The sequence below is a fragment of the Eretmochelys imbricata genome, chromosome 5 (genome assembly GCF_965152235.1).
Source record: "Eretmochelys imbricata isolate rEreImb1 chromosome 5, rEreImb1.hap1, whole genome shotgun sequence".
NCBI lineage: Eukaryota > Metazoa > Chordata > Testudines > Cheloniidae > Eretmochelys > Eretmochelys imbricata.
This window is the reverse complement of record NC_135576.1, coordinates 71,672,652-71,696,316: the sequence shown is the minus strand read 5'-3', so window position 1 is coordinate 71,696,316 and position 23,665 is coordinate 71,672,652. Positions and strand designations below refer to the sequence as shown.

The following is a 23,665-nucleotide window of genomic DNA, read 5'->3' as shown; positions in this document are numbered from 1 at the left end:
TTACACAAAGTAAAACTATTTCCCCTTGTTTATTCCCCCCCCCCCGCCCCACTATTCCTCGGACTTTCTTGTTAACTGCTGGAAATGGCCCACCTCGATTATCACTACAAAAGGTTTTCTCCCTCCCCGCCCACTCTCCTGCTGGTAATAGCTCATCTTAAGTGATCACTCTCCTTACAGTGTGCATGATAAACACTAATTTTTTCATGTTCTGTGTGTTTATAAATCTCCTCACTGTATTTTCCACTGAACGCATCCGATGAAGTGAGCTGTAGCTCACGAAAGCTTATGCTCAAATAAATTGGTTAGTCTCTAAGGTGCCACAAGTACTCCTTTTCTTTTTGCGAATACAGACTAACACGGCTGCTACTCTGAAACCTATGATTGCTTAGTTATTATTAATCTTCCCACTGTGGATTCACTCTCTTATGGCATGCCTTTTTGGTAGCAGACCCTTTACATTTGGGAAGGAGAAGCTGCTAAAGCCCGAAAGTGGCCATTTTACATGTGACTATTGCAGGCTGCACCTGGGTTAATATCAACATTACCAACCCCAAACAGTGGAAAAAAAAGAAATCACAAGTCAACCTCCAAAAATCATGATTAAAATAAAAGATTAAATCATTTTTAATCTTTTTGATTCCTGAACTTCCCCTGCCCACCAGTATGTTTGTGAGACAATCACAATGTTGTTGAGTCTTTCCAGTTTATAGCAAGTAAGGCGATTCTGGCTCCCAGTACAAGAGCTCTGGTTAGAGGATTCAACTGAGACTGGGGCCCTGTTGGGCTAGGCACTGTACAAACACAAAGTAAGAAATAGCTCCTGCCCTAAAGAGTTTACAAACTAGACCAAAGCATGGTGGTGAGTTTAACATGTGGGAGCTGCAACTGGGACTCAACTATCCATTAGATGGGAACACCTTTTAATCTCTGCTGAACAGGGCAAGATTTAGACGGATGACCTAGAGGCGAAAACCTTTATTGCTCATTAGCTATGCCCCAAGACAGTTGGTGAGAATAAGCCTTACTTTCTGGAAAGATAAATTTATTAAATCAAGTTCTGACTTTTCTGTAACTTACCCAGGCCCCCTAGGTCTTCCACACTTTGAACACATGGCAAAATTTCATACATTTGCTCCGTATCTCAACCACATTCTCAGTCTGCTACACCTTGTTCTTAAAGGAACTGCTCGCATTAACCAAAAACACACACAAAATGCAACAGTAAAACAAATATTAACGAAACATCCAAATTCACTTCTAAACATGTTCTACAACATCTCCTTCCAGATGATGTCATGATATCCTCTCACACTGAGGATACCCCTGCAGAGGAGGGGACCCCAGTTATTAGGAAGAAACAAGTGATAGTAATGGGGGATTTGATTATTAGAAATATTGTGATGACCAAAATCGCACGGTGAACTGTCTGCCAGTTATGAAGGTTGTGGACCTCTTGAGACATCTAGATAGATTTATGTGCAATGCTCAGGAGCAGCCAGTGGTCATGTAGATACCAATGACACGGGGGGGTAAGAGAGAGGTCCTTGAGGCCAATTTTAGGCTGCTAGGTAAGAGATTAAAGTCCAGGAAATCCATGGTAGCATTCTCTGACATCCTTCCAGTTCTATGCACACGGCTAGATAAATAGGCAGAACTGCAGGATTTCAATGAGTGGATGAGACGATGGTGTTGTGAAGAGGGATTTAGGTTTATTAGGAAAGGGGGAAACTTTTGGGAAAGGAGGAGCCTAGAAGAATGGGCTCCACCTAGGCCAAAACAGAAACGGAATGCTGGTATGTAAAATTAAAAAGGTCATAGAGAAGTTTATAAACTAAGGGCTGGGGGAAAGCTGACAGGTGCAGAGGAGCACACAGTTTGGACAGACACATCCCTCAGGGCAGAATGCAGGGATAACATTTCTAGACACCAATAATGACTGCTTCTTGGAGCAGCTAGTCCTAGAACCTACAAGGGGAGGCAATTCTTGATTTATCCTAAGTGTTGCACAGGATCTGATCCAAGAGGTGAATATAGCTGAACCGCTTGGTAATAGCCATAATGTAATTAAGTTTCACATTCTTGTAGGGGGCAATATACCAAAGAAACCCACCACAACAGCAATTAACATCAAAAAGAGGAACTACACAAAAATGAGGAAACCAGTTAAATGGAAATTAAAAGGAACAGTCAGAAGGATGAAATGCCTACAAATTGCTTCAAGACGATTTAAAAACACCATAACAGAAGCTCAGATTAAATGTATACACAACAAAACAAACAGTAAGAGAATCTAAATAGCAGAGTAAGAGGTGGTTAGAGGCAGAAAGACACCCTTTAAAAACTAAGCCAAATCCTACTGAGGAAAAAAAAAAGCAACACAGACTCTGGCAAGTCATGTATAATTAAGCAGGCCAAAAGAGAATTCAAAAAGCAACTTGCAAAAGAGACAAAAACTAACAGCAAATACTTTTTAAAATACATGAAAAACAGGAAGCCTGCCAAAAAGGCAGTAGGGCCCCTGGATGATCAAGGTGCTAAAGGAGCTAACTTTAAAAAATTAAGGGAATTAGTTAGGAAAGTGGACTGGATTGAAGAACTCAAGGATCTGAATGTGGAGGAGGCTTGGAATTACTTTAAGTCAAAGTTGCAGACACTATCTGAAGCCTAGATCCCAAGCAAGAGGGAAAAATTCATAGGGTAGGGTTGCAAGGTGGATGAAGATGAGCAAGCATCTCAAACAGGTGATTAAGAGAAAGCAGAACGCCTACAAGGAATGGAAGATGGCAGGGATCAGCAGGGAAAGCTACCTCTTGGAGGTCAGAAAGAGAAAGTGAGAACTGCCAAAAGCTAACCATAGTTGAAGCTTGCAAAGGGAATTAAAACCAGCAGTAAAAGGTTTTATAGTAGGGCTATCAAGTGATTAAAAAAAATTAATTGTGATTAATCACACTGTTAAATAAGCTTAAAATCAAAAAGGAAGCTTACAAAAAGTGGAAATTTGGACAGAAGATTAGGGAGGAGTATAAAAATATTACTAGAGCATGCAGGGATGTAATCTGGAAGGCCAAGGCACAACTGGAGTTGCAGCTAGCAAGGGATGTGAAGGGTAACAACAAGGATTTCTACAGATATGTTAGCAACAAGAAGGTGGACAGGGAAAGTGTGGAACCCTTACTGAATGGGGGAGGCAACATAGTGACAGATGATGTGGAAAAAGTTGAAGTACTCAATGCTTTTTTTGCCTCAGTCTTCACAGACAAGGGCAGCTCCCAGACAGCTGTACTGGGTAACACAGCATGGGGAGTAGGTGAGCAGCCCTCAGTGGTGAAAGAACAGGTTAAGGACTATTTAGAAAAGCTGGACATGTACAAATCCATGGGTCCAGATCTAATACATCCAAGGTGCTGAGGGAGTTGGCTGATGTGATTGCAGAGCCATTAGCCATTATCTTTGAAAATTCGTGGCAATCGGGGGAGGTCCCGGATGACTGGAAAAAGGCAAATATAGTGCCCATATTTTAAAAAGGGAAGAAAGAGAACTCGGGGAACTACAGACTGGTCAGCCTCACTTCAGTCCCCGGCAAAATCATGGAGCAGGTCCTCAAGGAATCCATTTTGAAGCACTTGGAGGAAAGGAAGGTGATCAGGAACAGTCGGCATGGATTCACCAAGGGCAAGTCATGCCTGACCAACCTGATTGCATTCTATGATGAGATAACTGGCTCTGTGGATATAGGGGAAGCCATGGATGTGATATATCTTGACTTTAGCAAAGCTTTTGATACGGTCTCCCCCAGTATTCTTACCAGCAAGTTAAAAAAAGTATGGATTGGATGAATGGACTTTAAGGTGGATAGAAAGCTGGCTAGATTGTCAGGCTCAACAGGTAGTGATCAATGGCTCGATGTCTAGTTGGCAGCGGGTATCAAGCGGAGAGCCCCAGGGGTCAGTCCAGGGGCAGGTTTTGTTCAATATCTTTATTAATGATCTGGATGATGGGATGAATTGCATCTTCAGCAAGTTCGCAGATGACACTTAGCTGGGGGGAGAGGTAGATATGCTGGAGCGTAGGGATAGGGTCCAGAGTGACCTAGACAAATTGGAGGATTGGGCCAAAAGAAATCTGATGAGGTTCAACAAAGACAAGTGCAGAGTTCTGCACTTAGGAAGGAAGAATCCCATGCACTGCTACAGGCTGGGGACCGACTGGCTAAGCAGCTGTTCTGCAGAAAAGGACCTGGGGATTACAGTGGACATGAAGCTGGGTAGAAGTCAGCAGTGTACCCTTGTTGCTAAGAAAGCCAATTGGCATATTGGTCTGTATTAGCAGGAGCATTCCCAGCTGATCGAGGGAAGTGATTATTCCCATCTATCCGGCACTAGTAAGCCCTCACCTGGAGTATTGTGTTCAGTTTTGCTCCCCCCACTACAGAAGGGATGTGGACAAATTGGAGAGAATCCAGCGGAGGGCAACGAAAATGATTAGGGGGCTGGGACACATGACTTACGAGCAGAGGCTGATTTAGCTTATTTAGTCTGCAGAAGAGAAAGGGGGGGAAGGGGGAATTTGATAGCAGCCTTCAATTACCTGAAGGGGAGGTTCCAAAGAGGATGGAGCTAGGCTGTTCTCAGTGGTGGCAGATGACAGAACAAGAAGAAATGGTCTCAAGTTGCAGTTGTGGAGGTCTAGGCTGGATATTAGGAAACACTATTTCATTAGGAGAGTGGTGAAGCACTGGAATGGGTTACCTAGGGAGGTGCTGGAATCTTCATCCTTAGAGGTTTTTAAGGCCCGGCTTGACAAAGCCTTGGCTGGGATGATTTACTTGATGTTGGTCCTGCTTTGAGCAGGGGATTGGACTAGATGACCTCCTCAGGTCTCTTCCAACCCTAATATTCTATGATTCTATGAATAGAATACTATTTTTATAAATATTTTTGGATGTTTTCCACATTTTCAAATATATTGAATTCAATTACAACTCAGAATACAAAGTGTGCAGTGCTTACTTTACATTTATTATTATAAATATTTGCACTGTAAAAATTAAAAATAACATTTTTCAATTCATTTAATACAAGTATTGTAGTGCAATCTCTTTATCACAAAAGTTAAACTTTTCAAATGTAGAATTATGTACAAAAAATAACTGCATTCAAAAATAAAATAATGTAAAACTTGAGAGCCTACAAGTCCACTCAGTCCTACTTCTTGTTCAGCCAATCGCTCAAAAAACCCAAGTTTGGTCACAATTTGCAGGAGATAACGCTGCCTGCTTCTTGTTTACAAGGTCACCTGACAGCAAGAACAGGCGTTCACATGCCACTGTTGTAGCCGTCATTGCAAGATATTTATGTGGCAAATGCGCTAAAGATTCATGTGTCCCTCCATACTTCAATCAGCATTCCAGAGGACATGTGTCCATGCCAGGGGCGGGCAAAAGTTTTGGCCTGAGGGCCACATCTGGGGATGGAAATTGTATGGCGGGCCATGAATGCTCATGAAATTGAGGGTTGGAGTATGGGAGAGGGTGAGGGCTCCAGCTAAGGGTGTGGGCTCTGGAATGGGGCCAGAAATGAGGAGTTCATCATGTGGGAGGGGGTTCCAGGCTGGGGCATGGGGTTAGGGTGCTGGGTGGGGGAAGAGTAAGGGCTCTGGCTAGGGTTGCAGGCTCTGGGGTGGGGCTGAGGGGTTGCGGGTGCAGGAGGATGCTCCAGGCTGGGTCCAAGGGGTTTGGAGGGAGGAAGGGGGAACAGGGGTGGTTCTCAGCCAATGGGAACTGCGGGAGCAGCGCTTGGCTCAGGGGCAGTGGGTGGAGCCCCCTGGCTGCCTATATTCATAGGAGCCAGATAGGGGACTTGCTGCTGCTTCTGGGAGCCGCATGGAGCAGGGGAAGCCCTCGACCCCGCTCCCCGGCTAGAGCAGGGCGACCCCCGGACCTCGCTCCCTGATGGTAGCTCAAGGGCCAGATTAAAATGTCTGGATGGCCGGATGCAGCCCCCGGGCCGTAGTTCGCCCACCCGTGGTCCATGCTGATGCTCAGTTCTGCTCGATAACGATCCAAAGCAGTGAAGTCCAACACATATTCATTTTCATCATCTGAGACAGATGCCACCAGCTGAAGGTTGATTTTCTTTTTTGGTGGTTTGCATTCTGTAGTTTCCGCATCGGAGTGTTGCTCTTTTAACATTTCTGAAAGCATGCTCCACACTCTGTCCCAATCAGATTTTGGAAGGCACTTCACATTCTTAAATTTTACGTTAAGTGCTGCAGCTATCTTTAGAAATCTCACATTGGTACCTTCTTTGAGTTTTGTCAAATCTGCTGTGAAAGTGTTCTTAAAACGAACAACATGCTGGGTCATCATTCGAGACTGCTGTAACATGAAATATATGGCAGAATGCAGGTAAAACACAGAGCAGGAGACATAATTCTCCCCCAAGGAGTTCAGCTACAAATTTAATTAACACTTTTTTTTTAAACGAGCATCATCAGCCTGGAAGCATGTCCTCTGGAATGGCGGCCAAGGCATGAAGGGGCATATGAATGTTTAGCATATCTGACACATGAATACCTTGCAATGCCGGCTACAAAAGTGTCATGTGAACGTCTGTTTTCACTTCCAGGTGACATTGTAAATAAGTAGCGGGCAGCATTAACTCCTGTAAATGTAAACAAACTTGTTTCTCTTAGCAATTGGCTGAACAAGAAGTAGGACTGAGGGGACTTGTAGTCTCTAAAGTTTTACATTGTTTTGTTTTTGAGTGCAGTTATGTAACAAAAAAGATCTACATTTGTAAGTTGCACTTTCACAATAAAGAGATTGCACTATGGTACATGTATGAGGTGAACTGAAAAATACTATTTCTTTTGTTTATCATGTTTACAGTGCAAAGATTTGTAATAAAAATAATATAAAGTGAGCACTGTACACTTCGTATTCTGTGTTGTAATTGAAATCAATATATTTGAAAATGTAGAAAAACATCCAAAATATTTAATATATTTCGATTGGTATTCTATTGTTTAACAGTGTGATTAAAACTGCAATTAATCATGATTCATTTTTTTGAGTTAACAGCGATTAATCAAGAAATGAAGAATGAAGAAAACAAAAAAGGAAGTGGGACCACTAAGCACTGAGGAGGGGGTGGAGATTAAAGATTATTTAGGCATGGCCCAACACCTAAACAAATACTTTGCCTCGGTTTTTAATTAGGTTAATGAAGAGTTTAGGGGTAGTGGCAGAGTGGCTAATGGCTATGAGGTATTGAGGTAGAAATTACCACATCCAAGGTGGAAGTCAAATTCAAACAGTTTAATGGGACTAAATTGGAAGGCCTAGGTAATCTCCATCCAAGAATATTAAAGGAAATGGCACATGAAATTGCAAGCCCTCTAGCAAGGATTCTTAATGAATCTGTAAACTCGGAGTTTGTACCCTATGATTGGAGAATTGATAATACTAATTTTAAGAAGGAGGGGAAAAAAAGTGATCCAGGAAACTACAGACCTGTTAGTTTGACCTCAATTGTATGCAAGGTCTTGGAACAAACTTTGAAAGAGAAAGTAATTAAGGATGTGGAGGTGAATGGTAATCAGGATAAAACATAACATGGTTTTACAAAAGGTAGATCGTGCCAGACCAAACTGATTTCACTCTTTCAGAAGATAAATGATTTTTTACACAAAGGAAATGCAGTAGATCTAATCTACCTGGATTTCAGTAAGGCATTTGATACAGTTTCACATGGGAAATTATTAGTTAAACTGGAGAAGATGGGGATTAATATGAGAATTGAAAGGTGGATAAGGAACTGGTTAAAGGGGATACTACAACTGGTGTTACTGACAGGTAGAGTGTCAGGCTGGAGGGAGGTTACTAGTGGAGTTTCTCAGTAACTGCTCTTGGGACCAATCTTACTTAACATTTTTATTACTGACGTTGGCACAAAAAGTGAGAATATCCTAATAAAATTTGCAGATGGCACAAAGTTGGGCGGTATTGCCAATTCGGAGGAGGACCAGAATATCATACAAGAAGATCTGGATGACCTTGTAAACTGGAGGAATAGAAATGGGATGAAATTTAACAGTGCAAAGTCATGCATTTAGGGACTAACAACAAGAATTTTTGCTATATACTGGAGACTTATCAGTTGGAAGCAACAGGGGAAGAGAAATACCAGAGTGTATTGGTTGATCACAGGATGACTATGAGCCACCAATGTGACGCGGCTGTGAAAAAAGCTAATGCAGTCCTAGGATGCATTAGATGAGGTATTTCCAGTAGAGACATGGAAGTGTTAGTACCATTATACAAGGCACTCCTGAGACAGCATCTCGAATTCTGGTTTCCCATGTTTAAGAAAGATGAATTCAAACTGATACAGGTGCAGAGAAGGGCTACTAGAATTATTTGAGGAAAGGAAAACCTACCTTATGAGAGGAGACTCAAGGATCTTGGCTTGTTTAGCCTAACAAAAAGAAGGCTGATGGGAGATATGATTGCTCTCTATAAATACAGAGTAATAAATATCAGGGATACCATCAACACGTTTCGGCTCAAAATTAGGAGAAGGTTTCTAACCATCAGAGGAGTGAAGTTCTGGAACAGCCTTCCAAGGGGAGTAGTAGGGACAAGAAAACTAAATGGCCTCAAGACTGAGCTTATTAAGTTTTTGGAGGGGATGGTATGATGGGACTGCCTACAATGGTCTGTTGCCCATTGGCGACTGTCAGTAGCAAAAATCCCCAACAGCTGGAGATGGTACTCTATATGGGGAGGGCTCTGAGTTGTTATAGAGAATTCTTTCCCAGGTATCTGCCTGGTGGGTCTTGCCCACATGCTCAGGGTTTAACTAACTGCCATATCTGGGATAGGGAAGGAATTTCCCCTCAGATCAGACTCGGAGTGACCATGGGGGGTTTTCGCTTTCCTCTGCAGCTTGGGGCATGAGTCACTTGGAGGTTTAAACTAGTGTAACTTGAAGTCTTTAAACCATTATTTGAGGACTTCAGTAACTCAGCCAGAGCCTAGGAGTTTATTTACAGGCATGGGTCGGTGAGGTTCGGCGGTCTGAAATGTGCAGGTCAGACTAGATCAGGGGTTCTCAAACTTCATTGCACTGCGACTCCCTTCTGACAACAAAAATTACTACACAACCCCAGGACGTGGATCGAAGCCTGAGCCTGCCTGAGCCCCACCACCCCAGGCGGGAAAGGGGTAAAAGCTGAAGCCCAAAGGCTTCAGCCGCAGTCAGGGGGCCTGTAACCCGAGCCCCACTGCCCAGGGCTGAATCCCTCGGGCTTTGGCTTCGGCCCCGGACAGTAGGGCTTGGGCTTCAGCCCTGAGCCCCTGAAAGTTTCAGCCAGCCCTGGAAACCTCATTAAAATGGGATCCTGACCCACAGTTTGAGAACCACTGGACTAGATGATCATGATGGCCCTGTCTGACTTTAAAGTCTATGAGTCTAATTTCTGTTGGTGAGAAAGACAAGCTTTGGAGCTTACACAGAGCTCTCCTTCAGGTCTGGGCAATGCACTCAGTGTGTCACAGCTAAATACAGATTGTTTAGTCTAAGTAGTTAACACATTTAATGGAATCATTCTAGGTGACTTGTCCAGTAAATACCTCTCCAGTCACAGGAGAGAAAAGAGGGGGAAAAAACCTGTGTGTGGGTGGGAGTTAGTGAGTTACAGATTGTTGTAATAAGCCATAAATTCATTGTCTCTATTCAGTCCATGATTTTTAGTGTCTAGCAAAGTTATGAATTTAAGTTCCCATGCTCATCTTTTGAAGGCGTTGTGCAGGTTTCCTTTGAGGATGAGGACTGAGAGGTCAACTATAGAGGTGATCGCTTTGTGAAAAGTGTTCATCCACAGATGATGATGTGTTTTTGTCTTTTATTATTTTTCTCTGAGAAATCATTTGAGAACATAGTGATTGTCTCATTTCACCCACATAGCTGTTACTTGGGCATTTAGTGCACTGGATGAGGTACTCTATATGTTATGAAAGGTGTGTCACCCAGACACCCTGCAAGAACCTGTTTCAATATAGAAATAAAACCCCCTCCCCGATCACTCACCCCTCTTTGTCACCTAGCACCACACTAACCCATATAAGGTATCATTAAACAATTACCACCCATACTCAATGGGGACCACATCCTGAAAGAAGTCTTTCCAGACCCCCTCTTCTGGCCTTCATACAACCCTCCAAACTCTCCTAGTTCATCAACAGAAGCAAATTCTCCACACACCAGGACACACCAACTCAAAACAGCACCAGACCGTGCCAGAACAACAGATCCAAAATCTGTAGACATATCTCCACTGCTATGATCAATGATCAACACTCCCACAACACGCCTTTCAAGATCCAGGGATCCAACAAATGGCTATCACAACATGTGGTGTACCTCATCTAGTGCACTAAAGAAAAGTTCCAGAGGCATTCCTGGCAATTACAGGCCGGTAAGCCTATCTTTAGTACCAGGCAAATTGGTTGAAACTATAGAAAAGAACAGAATTATCAAACACATAGATTAAAACAATTTGTTGGGGAAAAGTAAACAGCTTTTGAAAAGGGAAATCATGCCTCCCCACCTATTAGAATTCTGTGATCCAGTGCTTAGCCAGTGACTTCCACCAGTTCAATGGTTTGACACTCTTTAAAACTTTGGCAGCACAGTGTACTGCTTAATATTTTATTTATTTAATTTAAATTATTTTAATAGCTTGTAGTAAGTTTAGGACTTAACATAGGTTGTCAATTTCAAATTTAATTTTAAATAGGCTTATTTGTAAAATGAAAAATATTTAACTGAAATCTAAACATCCAATTTAAATAAAAAGATCAGATTAGAATTAAAAACTTGATTTTTATCCACTCTAGCCTTGGCTTTGTTATATTAGAAGCCTGGTTCTATTCCAATTACTGCCTAAAATAACCTTGTGCAAGTTATCTTATCTGAAATGGGTGAATAATAGTTATCCCTCAAGGTAGCAGTCTGAGACCCTAGCTCATAGTACGGGTTGTGAAGTGCACAAAAATATCAACAGCAGTTGGTGGAAAAGCCTGGGCTAGAACTCATAGCCTCTGGGCTTGCAGGTTAGTGTACCTTCTACTAAAGTACAGGGCATTGCATGGGCGGAAACAAACACACTCTCTCTCCCTCCTTCCTGAAATCTGTTCCAATAGTGGAGCTTTTATCATCACTGTACTGATTGGCTAGCAATAGCTCTAATTTTGAACAACAGTGACTAATCATTTGCAAAGGTAGTCAACTGTTTGCTGCAATTGATGGCTTTTCTGGGCAAAAATGAATTGTTACTTCACAATGCATTTTATTTTTTTGAGGTTCAAACACTGAAGGTACTCCCCCATTCTGAAGATACGAAAAGAATAAATGTTTATTTTACTGTAATTCCACCACAGATACAAAAAAAAAAAAAAAAAAAAGAAATTGAAAACAAAGGATACTGGATGAACAGAAAAATAGGGTCCAATCACTAGACTAAAACAAATGAAGCTGAATTTTGCTGCTGTTGAATCACAAAGAAAAATACTAGTCTGCCAAATCCCTAACAGCTGCAATTACTCATGTTGCATAAGAAAAACAGCTTAAAGCTTGATGAAAATAATCTCTGGGTAAAATAAATCCTCTCTCTTTTGTCTACAGAAATCATCATCATCCAATGAAAACACACTTCACCTACTACAAATTATGAATATTATGTTGACAGTGCTTGTACCTGTACAGTAAATTAAAACAAAGTAAAATATTTAAGGAAGGCATTTACAGCAAAATGGCTTTTTAAAAAAGTTATCTGTATGCAAATTTACATTTGTAGTTGCCAGCCAAAACTGTTCATCTTTTGAGGTGCCCTCACTCAAAAATGTACTGCGAACAAAACAGGTAGATGGCTCCTAAATATAGCGTAAGCATTTCATTCCACAGAATATATATGTAACATGGGTCTTAAAGGCAGAGGTGGCAGTGCCACCTCTGTAGGTAAAGTTTCCCGACACTTTTCATTATAATACCCGGTTTTCAGTTGCTTATAAAATTTTGCCAAACGTTAACCTTTTGGACTGAAATTTTCTATTCTGAATGTCTCTTTCAGGCTGAATTTTTTTGGTACGATATATTACCCAAGCTTATACTACTAGTTTCTACTGGTCCTAGATTCTACAAGGATAGGAGCCTTATATATGCCACAAAGATGCCAACCTAATGGAACAACAAATGGTTGCTTGTGTGTAATGTAGTAGCATCTAAAGACCACAAGAAAGTTGGGCCTCACTATAGTAGGCACTGTAAAAAAACATATTATATGTCCCAAAGAGCTTTAAATTTTATAGTTTTCAGTAAAAACAATAACCAGGTAGTCACATATATTTCTTGCCCCTAAAACCAGCCCCTTCTGAAGTTGCATTGATGTGATATGCTGCCATGGCCTATTTGTGTATTGAAGAGTCTCCAAATACTCACTGGCAAGATAACTTAAGTTTAGATAAAAATGGTCCTTAATTCTGTAGTTGTGTCCAAGTGCTATTAGGGTCCCTAAAGAGTGGGAGGGTATTACATATTGTACCACAATCCTGCAGCAGAATGGGGGAGGCCTTGTCTACACAAGACATATCAATTGGTGATATAGGAGCTGAGCGTTTGACACGGATTCTTCTTCCAGATCGAATGAGCCCATAGCACCCACACTATCTAAATGTGTGTAATATTTCCATGCTAATCCATGCTCGCACTGCCTTACACCAGGGGTGGCTATAATATTTGACAGCAAGATACCATCTCCCCCAGCTAGTGAACCTCCTGAGTCTGTTGGCAGAACCTCCCTCTCTTTCCCCTCCCCCTTTAGCCCCCGAGTTTCTGAAATGCTCAGCCATAGTTCCCATATCACCTGGTACCAGCTCTACAGATCCTCAATTTGTGATCCAGGTGTGGATGACTAGCTATGACTGCTATCTCTGCCCCTTAGAATAATTTCTCACTCCAGCCTTGCTCCTCCACGCATGCTGCTCTCCAGTAGCATCCCCACACAGCTGGAGATGAGCTGCAAGTAGTTTTTAAGTGAGGTAAAACTTGGGGGTACATTTAATCTGATAAGGTTCAACAAGGACAAGTGCAGAGTCCTGCACTTAGGATGGAAGAATCCCATGCATTGCTACAGACTAGAGACTGAGTGGCTAGGCAGCAGTTCTGCAGAAAAGGACCTAGGGGTTACAGCAGACAAGAAGCTGGATTTGAGTCAGTGTGCCCTTGTTGCCAAAACAGCTAACGGCATTTTAGGCTGTATAAGTAGGAGCACTGCCAGCAGATCGAGGGACGTGATCATTCCCCTCTATTCGGGATTGGTGAGGCTTCATCTGGAGTACTGTGTCCAGTTTTGGGCCCCATACTACAAGAAGTCTGTTAGTTATTCTCTTAAAAACAATCAGAACTATTTTTATATTAGAAAAAAAGCTAGTTTTTATCCTCTCAATTCCAAAATGACGAACATTTTCTTGAACTTAAAAACACAATTTTGGACACAGACCAACTATGGAAAATTTCAGCCCCAGTGGTCAATGTTTGGGTAAGATACAAGTATGTAAAATGGGCTCATAAAGGAAACTGATTTACAACTTAATTACAGTGGCTGCTACTGGTGACCACTATAATAGATGCTGGCATGTAATAACACAGGAATCCTGTTATCTTTATTTATATATCAGTATTTTCCTGTAGAAGCGTGACATAAGACTTCTAAAATAAGGTCTCACACAAACTGGATAAGCATTCACCCTTTTCCTATCTGTACTTCTCAGAAGATTAACAAACCACATAACGCCTTATCAGATCTCTAAATTTAGAAAGAGAATTACTATACTCCAACTTGTCAGATATATTAGGAAAACAACATGACAAATCCTTTGACCAAATAGTCTGGCTATAATAGTTACGAGCTAAATCTCAGTCCTAACCTTTCCAAGGTATTGCAGTCTTGTCTCTTTATTGAATTCTTGAACCTGGATTTTTAACTGAAATATCAGTACTCACCACACCCGTAGAGCAGCGGTAACCCAAGCTGCTCTCTGCATCTCTAGCTTTAGCTCATTTGAAGTACACTGAAGTAATGTTATTAAAATGTACTGCCAAGGAAGACAGAAGACACTCTCTGCAATTCCCACTGATTAATTCATAAAGCTACAATGGCTGAGAAAGCAAGAGGCACCCATTTTCTTGGCTGAAGCAGAAGAACAGTAGTACTAGCAGCAAAACTAATATTTCTTCCTCCCCCGCAAAGATAAGACTAGGAAAAGAAAGACTATAGCAGAGGAACCAACATCAAGATATACTGTAATTACAACATGTCATTTATTGAGCCAAAATATTCTAGCCCACCCAGTTCATTCTATTAAGTGTTGATGGATTGACTTTTTGCTTTGCTTTAACCATACAAACACACGTGCGCACATCCTCTAAGCAAAAAAAGGCAAATGCTCACTAACCTCTGCTTCAGCTGCTTGTGACTGCAAGAGCTGTCGTATACGAAGTATGTCTTTCTCTATTTGCTGAATTCTTGCCACCCTTACCTAAAAATGAATAAATTTTCAAATTTATAGTTTTTTTTTTTTAAAAAGAAATATTTACTGTAGAAAATGACAATGTGAAAAAAGAGTTTATGGCAAAAACTGTTGACTACAAAACAGAACTACTTCATTAGTGTGATAATTTCAGTAACTGCGCGTACGCATGAAAGAGGCATACGTGAAAATACTTTACACAGCGTAATGGTCATCTGGATTTTTAACACAACTGACATTAATTTGGATCTATTATTAAACTGACATACTATATAAACTATTAAAGTATGGTAAGAGACACATTAGCCAGAAAACACTTTTTCCGCCTAAACAGTTTCCTCCCTTTGTCATTGATGTATCATGTTGTCTTGAGAAAGTTACTTCACCTCACTGTCTTAGATGCCCTGTTTGTAAAATATAGATAAAACTAAATACATAGCTATCCTGCACAGAGGTTTTGCGAGGATTTACATTTGCAGAGTGTTTTCAGCCTGTAAAATACTGAATAACTTCCATGTATTATTAGCCATTCTTTGGGCGAACTATGAATATTACTACAGTCCTGTGTTAGCCCTATCACAGTTACTTCTACATTACTGAAAACTGACTTCAGAAACACCAATTTGCATAATAAAAGGCAGTAAGACAGTATTATATACAGAAGTCTTGCTAAGTAGCAACAATAGGAAACTAAGCAAAAAAATAAAGGTAAACTTCAAAAGAAGTCAAGAGTAACAGTCTGATATTAACGGACACTAAAACCAGATCTCTCTCATAGTTTTAGGGTTGAGAAAACATTTTCATCCTCCCAAAATGGGAGTTACATTATTTTTTAAAGGTATTCTGTTGCTACTATAAAGAGTCCAGTTTATAAGCAATTAGCCTGTGACCAGTTGTGGGTGTTACATCATACTGTTACTCCACTCTGTATGACTTATTATTGTGAGGATGCAGAATATTGAAATATTTGGAAATACTTTTTTCTGCTCAAGCATTTTTGTAAATGTCATATTCAGCTTACTCATAAGAATGGAACTGGAACATTTGGAAGAACTGCCTGATAATTTTTCTGGTGCTGATGAATAAAGGTTACATTTTAATCATGGGTATTTTTAGTAAAAGTTATGGACAGGTCATGGACAGTAAACAAAAATTCGTGGCCCGTGACCTGTCCATGACTTGTACAATATACCCCTAACTAAAACTTGGGTGCTTACAGGGGGTGGTGGCAGCGGCTCAGGGGCACTGCGGGTGCTGGGGGGCGGCCCGGGTGCCCTGCTGCTGCTGTGGGGGCGGGCAGGGCTGCAGGCACCCTACCTGGCTCTGCGCAGCTCCCCAGAAATGGCAACATGTCCCTTGGCTCCTAGGCACAGGCGTGGCCAGGGTGGCTCTGCGCGCTGCCCCTGCCCTGAGCGCCGGCTCCACAGTGCCTGTTGGCCAGGATGGTGCCTGCAGGCAGAGGCAGCGCGAATAGCTGATTGGCTGCTCCTCCACCTAGGAATTGAGGGATGTGTTGCCGCTTCTGAGCATCAGCCCCGAGATAAGCACCGCTTGGAGCCCGTGCCCCAAACCCCGCCCTGAGCCCCCTCCCACACCAACTCCTGCTGCTACTGGGAGGGAGGGTAGCCCGAGACTGCCCCAGCAGCAGCAGTCGGAGCAGCTGGTCCAGGGGCTGCCCGAGCTGCTCAAGCGGCCCCCGGGCCAGTCATACCGGCTGCTGCAGATGCCATGGAGGTCACAGAAAGTCACGGAATCCGTGACTTCTGTGACAGACTCACAGCCTTACTTATGAATCAAGAAGTTTCCACAGTTGTTGTCACTAAATAGTCAGCCTTTGCCAGTTTTCTATATACTGTGCCAAAGTTCCTGCTCTGCCTTGGTGGGTCTTGTGCTTATTGGCGGATTTGCTTGCCTTGGAGCTTCAGAGCAGCCCTCAGCTTTGCTGTTTTTCTGAATTCACAGTCCAGGTCGACTCCCTCTGTGTCTGACCAGGAGTTGGGAGGATTTGGGGGGAACCCGGCCCACCCTCTACTCCGGGTTCCAGCCCAGAGCCCTGTGGAATGCAGCTGTCTAGAGTGCCTCCTGGAACAGCTGTGCGACAGCTACAACTCCCTGGGCTACTTTCCCATGGCCTCCTCCCAACACCTTCTTTATCCCCACCATAGGACCTTCCTCCTGGTGTCTGATAATGCTTGTACACCTCAGCCCTCCAACAGTCCGCGTTCTCACTCTCAGCTCCTAGTGCCTCTTGCTCCCAGCTCCTTACACGCACACCACAAACTGAAGTGAGCTCCTTTTTAAAACCCAAGTGCCCTGATTAGCCTGCCTTAATTGATTCTAGCAGCTTCTGGATTGGCTGAAGGTGTTCTAATCAGCTTGTCTTAATTGTCTCCAGAAGGTTCCTGATTGTTCTGGAACCTTCCCTGTTACCTTACCCAGGGAAAAGGGACCTACTTAGCCTGGGGCTAATATATCTGCCTTCTATTACTCTCCCATAGCCATCTGGCCCGACCCTGTCACAATACTTACAACAAAACAGAGGATATCTATGTGTATCAACACATGCCAAATGTTGACTGTTTAATAGTTTCTGCTGTAGTTTTAGTTCAGCATAGCTTTGTTAAAGTCCTTTTAATGAAGTTTTAGGTAAAATGTTATAATCTATAATCTTGTTTCTTGTGTTGAAGCAATGAAATAGTTTTGAGTGTAGACTTTTTGAAAACCTAATTTTAAATACCTGTAGCTTAATTTTAAGTTTTGCAAGCATTAGTGCCTCTTGCTTTCTAATGCTTGATCTAGTTTTTTAAATGTATATATGTGACACACTGTACCGCAAAGTAGCACTCTGGATCTCCCATGTTCACCACTGTCACATGTTTATGATATGTTTTGTATGATGCATGCCTTGTGAGGTATCATTTTAAAAGTCTTGATATGTTGGACCTTAATATCCTGTTGAACTGTATGTACTATCATTGAATGTGAAGTTATGAAGTATTGCTATGTGTGTTACTGAAATATGTTGTGAGGTTGGGAGATGCCCACAGCTGGGGCCTTTCAGTAGCAACAAAGGGGCAACTATCACTGGCCAGACAGGCGTTGATGGCCCATCAAGAAGAATCCATTATCCCAAAGACTTCTTGAAGAAGGCACGTACACAATGACATCTGCCTTACCTGCCACATCACACCAAGAATCTTTCTAGCAGCTGGAAGAAAGTATAAAAGAGGTACAGTGACATCATCACTTGGCCTCTCTCCTCCCTACCTCAACACCTGGAAGACTGTCTGGAAGACAAAGACTTGGAACTGGAGAGATTGGTCCCAGGCTGGGAAGGGATCCAGCCTGTGTATTGAGAACTGTGAACTGCCTGTAACATCTATTACAGTGAGAGACTGCTTGATTCAAATCTTGCTTAGTCTGTAGAATTTAGACTGAGTTTATTCTGATGTAAGCAACTCTGAACTCTATGTCTGCTACATATAATCACTTAAAATCTATCTTTCTGTAGTTAATAAATCTGTTTTATATTTTACCTAAAACAGTGTGTGTTTGTTTGAAGTGCTTGGGGGAATCTCAGCTCAGATTACAAAAGCTGGCACATGTCCACTTTCCTTTGACAAAGTGGCGAACTAATTAATGAGCTTGCACTGGCCAATGGAGTATTGAGCAGTGTAAAATGGGATATATCTAGCTGGGATGATTTGCTGGTGCCCCTCTCTATATGACTTATGAGTGGCTCAGGTAGCATTCATGCGATTTAGCTGGTTGTGGGGCTCCTCATGCTGATGGCTGAGTGATCAGTGCCTGGAGGTGTTTTGCTGCTTGTCACTGGCATAGCATTGTGTGAGACAGCCCAGCCTGGAGAGTTAAAGGGGCACAGCAGTCCCACAGTTCCAGGTTGTACCCCGGGGTTCCTGTCACAGTAAGGAAAAAGAACATTTCAATGAAATAAATAAAATATGTAAGTACTATATAGAGCCATATTCCCCATATCGTAAGAGGACATTTTAAATGTGTGTTTACTGTTTTATGATGTAGGAAAGCTAAGAGGAAAAAATAACAAAGGAAACAGAAAAAGTTAAGGAAAAAATGGGGAAAGATCAGGCACAAAGAACAGATTATGAAAGACAGATTCTGAACCTTTTTTTAAGGCCAAAAATGAAGACTCCTCATAACATACTCAGAATTTGTCCTTTTTAATCAGCCTTTATCTGATGAATTTGTGAATTCAGCTGAGTCTTGACACAGAACTCAACTATTCCACTGAAATCACACTGGGTATGACAGAGTCAAGACACACATACAAAATCAAATCAACTATAAAACCAAAGTTAGTGTTTTTTTGTTTTCTTGGGGTTTTTTTTTGTTTTTTTGGTATAAAGTTCACAAATGTTCAGAAAAACATAAGCAGAACTAAAATTGCACCCTGGATTGCATGATTAAATTTTGTTCCAAAATACTGAACATCTTATTTATAGACACCCCCATTAATGTCTACTTAATATTTCCCCTTAGTTTTACTATAAAAAATACAGAAAAAATAGCATTAAAAATGTGACCAGAAAAGCACAAAAAAGCAGGATTAGTAGCGCTGGTTAATGCTGTACAAACTTTCTCACACAGAGCTTAGTTACTGTAGTATATCTATATTCTAATTTGTATTACTCCTGCAATTTTGCTGGAGAAGAGAGAATATGGCTTTGTAAAGGGAAATCATGCCTCTCTAATCTTTTAGAATTCTTTGAGGGGGTCAAACGTGGAGAAGGGTGGTCCAGGGGATATAGTACACAAACTTTCAGAAAGCCTTTGACAAGGTCTCACACCAAAGGCTTAAGAAAAGTAAGCAGTCATGGGATAAGAGAGAAGGTCTTCTCATGGATCAGTAACTCGTTAAAAGATAGGAAACAATGGGTAGGAATAAATAAATTTCAGAATGGAGAGAGGTAAACAGTGGTGTCCCCCAGGGCTCTGTACTGGGACCTGTATTGTTCAACATATTCATAAATGATCAGCAAAAAGGAGTAAATAGTGGTAAAATCAGGTAAAAGGGGGTAAAATTTGCAGATGATACAAAATTACTCAAGATAGTTAAGTCCAAAACAGATTGTGAAGAGTTACAAAGGAATCTCACAAAACTAGGTGACTGGGTAACAAAATGGCAGATGAAATTCAAGATTGATAAATGCAAAGTAATGCACATTAGAAAACATAATCCGAATTATACATACAAAATGATGGGGTCTAAATTAGTTGTTACCATCAAGAAAGATCTTGGAGTCACTGTGGATAGTTCTCTGAAAATATCCACTCACTATGCAGCATTAGTCAAAAAGGCTAACAGTTTTAGGAACAGAAGAACTTTCTTAATTATACTAAAAACATTCAAAAAAATGTATTGTCGGGAACAATCTTGCATTGGTACAGTGATGGAATGGATAACCCAAAGAAGTTATTCTATTTCTACTATGATTCTATGTCTGACTGAAACTGCCCCAAAATTGGGTTTAAGTGCTATTAGTAATTTATTGCTCAAAACCAATGGGAGAAAATGGGTCCATAAATGAAAAAAAATTCAGACTTCTCAGGATTTGAGGCAACTTTTGCCACAAACAGATGCAACAAAACTGGCAAAATATATAATCTAGCAGATGTAATGGAAATATTTAACTAGGTACTTATATGGCTTTCATCACAGTAGTATTTATGTACCTCACAAACATTAAAAAATTTATCTCTACAGTACCTTGTGCAATAGGGAAATATCTCCATTTTACAGATGGAGAAATGGAAAAATTAAATGATTTGTACAAATTCAACACAGAAAAACTGTGACAGAACCAGGAATTAAACCCATATCATGTTACTCTTGGTGCGGTCATTTAAATACCAGACCATCCTTTCCTCTTTAGCGTTTGAAAGTATGAGTAGAAAAGTGTTACAGCAGAACCGCAGTTACGAATGCCAGAGTTATGAACTGACCAGTCAACCATACACCTCTTTGGAACTGGAAATATGCAATCAGGCAGCAGGAGAGATTTAAAAAAAGCAGTACAGTCCTGTGTTAAATGTAAACCACTTAAAAAATAAAGGGAAAGCAGTATTTTTCTTCTGCGTTGTAAAGTTTCAAAGTTGTATTAAGTCAATGTTCAGTTGTAAACTTTTGAGAACAACCTTTTGTTCAGAGTTACGAACAACCTCCAGTCCTGTGGTGTTCGTAACTCTGAGGTTCTACTGTATCTAAAAACAGCATGATAAGAAATGGAAAAAATAATATATCAAGAAAAGGAGGAATTCATGGGGAAGAAACATTGTTTAAAATCTTAATACATTTCCTATTGTGTGCCAGATATGGTCTCTTACCTCAGAGGTGCTGGGGGTGCACAACCCCCGCCCCGCCTCTTCCCACCACCCTCCCCCGAGGACACCCTACCCTCACTCCCCACACCCAGCACCTCCTGTATGCTGCGGAACAGCTGATCGTGGTGGGCGAGAGGCGCTAGGATGGAGGAGGAGGAGCTGATCGGGGCTGGGGGAGGGCTGCCGGTGGGTGCTCAGCACCCACCATTTTTTTCCCTGTGGGTGCTCCAGCCCCAGAGCATCCATGGAATCAGCACCTATGTCTTATATATTGTGACAAAGTTCCTCCTCTGCCTTAGTGGCGGATTTGCTCACCTCGGAGATTCACGGCAGCCCTCAGTTTGGCCACTTTTGCTAGTGGCTCAAACCTGCTGTCCACTCAGCTAACCTCATCACTGGTCAGCATGGGAAAAAGGAAGGAGAACAATTCCCGCAGTCTCTGCTGGCCCACCTAGTGGGTTGGGGGACAGGCCAGGAACCTTCCCCTCTGGTGGCACCCACAGTCCAGGTCAACTCCTCCTTTATCCAATAGGGAGTTGGGGGGATGGGAGGAACCCAGGCCCTCCCTCTACTCCAGGTTCCAGCCCAGGGCCCTGTGGATCACAGCTGTCTACAGTGTTTCTTGTAACAGCTGTGTGACAGCTACAACTGCCTGGGCTACTTCCCCATGGCCTCCTCCCAACTCCTTCTTTATCCTCACCACATGACCTTCCTTCTGATGTCTGATAATGCTGGTACTCCTCAGTCCTCCAGCAGTACGCCTTCTCGCTCCCAGCTCCTCGCACACGCCTCACTAACTGAAGTGAGGTCCTTTTTTAACCAGGTGCCCTGATTAGCCTGCCTATCCTAATTGATTCTAGTAGCTTCTTAATTGGTTCCAGGTATCCTAATTAGCCTGCTTGCCATAATTGGTTCCAGCAACTTCCTGATTGTTCTGGAACAGCCCATTATCTTACTCAGGGAAAGGGGACCTGCTTAATCTATGGCTAATGTATCTACCTTCTATCACTCTCCTGTAGCGATCTGGCCTGACCCTGTAACAATATGTACGTACAGTGTCTGCCACAATTGGGCCCCTAAATCCAAATCGTGGCTTTTAAGTGCTACCATAAAATAAATGCTTATGTTTACTATTAATAACAATAAAGGCAATAAAGAAGTCTGGAATCCTGTTTCATTCACACACTGGTCCAAATCTGAAATAGTTTAGTCTAACACGGAAAGAATCACTGAACAAAGCACAGGAAAATTATACTTTTTCATCTGTGTCCATGCCGAACTGTAAAATATTGTGGGATATTTATCAGGATCTGAGTAAGAATATGTTGAAGTGATTTAGATTATAAAGATAAGGAGAAGACAAAAAATGTCCAGGCAGTGTTTATGTCACTGGAAATCGTATGAGAAATTTGGGATAAAATTAAACAAAACTCTTCTAAGTATTAAAATAGAAATGTCACACCATAAAGTAAGCCACACTGAACAGCAACATCTACTTCCCGAACAGATGCAAGAAATAAAATATCATTCCCAGGAGGACTCACCATCTATAATCCTTTGACCACTACATACAACTTCAAACATGCTGAACAGCTCTGCAGAAGGACCTCAGAAAAACTAAGGAATTATCTTCTGCACCTTAGATACTCCAAAAGGGACCTTCTCAAAAAAGAGACCAACACATGCTCCAACACACTGGAAGAAAAAAAAATAAAATCAGGAAACCTACCTGGAGATCTTGGAGGAAACCCAAAACAACTATCAAATAACTCAATGACAGCCATCCAATACAAAAACAAAACATGGAACCAACTACAGTAACTCCACAACTAACAGACCACCTCTGAGAAAAACCAAGAGACCAGGACCCACCACACAGACACGATACGACACTCCAACCTAATCAATCAATAAAGATCACCCCAAAAAGAACTGAAGTATCTTCATTCTCCAAAGGACTGAACTTCTGCCCCACCACAGAACCTGATACCATACTAACAAGTGGAAAACTAGAAGAATTCTTCTGCAGACTCCACATTGAGGAATTATTTCACAACAATGATGACACCACCCCATAACAACCACATTCCCACTGATGATCATGAGGAAAAAAGAATCAGTTGACTGGACACCCCCCAACGGACAAAACTACACACTGTATCTTTACATCAATTGCTACTTCCTCCAGAAACTTAGCAGCATTAACAACTTCCCCCAGAAAATCATTCTTGCCACCATGGATGTCACCTTCCTATACTCCAACATCCTTCATCATGACAGTATCGCTGCCTGCCTCAAATACCTACAAGATAACGTACAACACTAGGAAATCCACCCTAAACACATCACCAAATTCAACCATTTCATCCTCACCCATCACAATTTTACATTCAGCAACAAACTCTTTGTCGAAGCCATGGGAACAGCTCTCGGTACTAGGAGATGGCTCCCCAATATGCAAACCTCTTCATGGGCTACCTCAAGAAGAATTTCTGGAAAAAGGTACTATGGAACTAATGATATAACTGAGACACATTGATGATATTTTCATCCTCTGGAGAGATGACCTAAATGCTGTCTTACATTTCCACCACAACTTCAACAACCACCAACCACGCATCAAACTCTCTAGAATACTCCCACACTAGCATCAACTTCCTGGATGCCACGATCAGCTCCAACAATGGAACGTTACAGAAGGGCTATATCCAA

At 41.7% G+C, this 23,665-nt stretch overlaps 1 protein-coding gene across 2 annotated transcripts in view; it reads right to left on the bottom strand.

Annotated features, from left to right (window-relative positions):
- APC (APC regulator of Wnt signaling pathway) overlaps positions 1 to 23,665 on the bottom strand; it is a 200,229-nt gene that overhangs the window by 45,225 nt on the left and 131,339 nt on the right. For both annotated transcript variants that reach the window (XM_077817310.1, XM_077817311.1), the window contains one exon: positions 14,519 to 14,602. In XM_077817310.1, the coding sequence (XP_077673436.1) occupies positions 14,519 to 14,602 (84 nt within the window). The remainder of the gene's footprint in view (positions 1 to 14,518; positions 14,603 to 23,665) is intronic.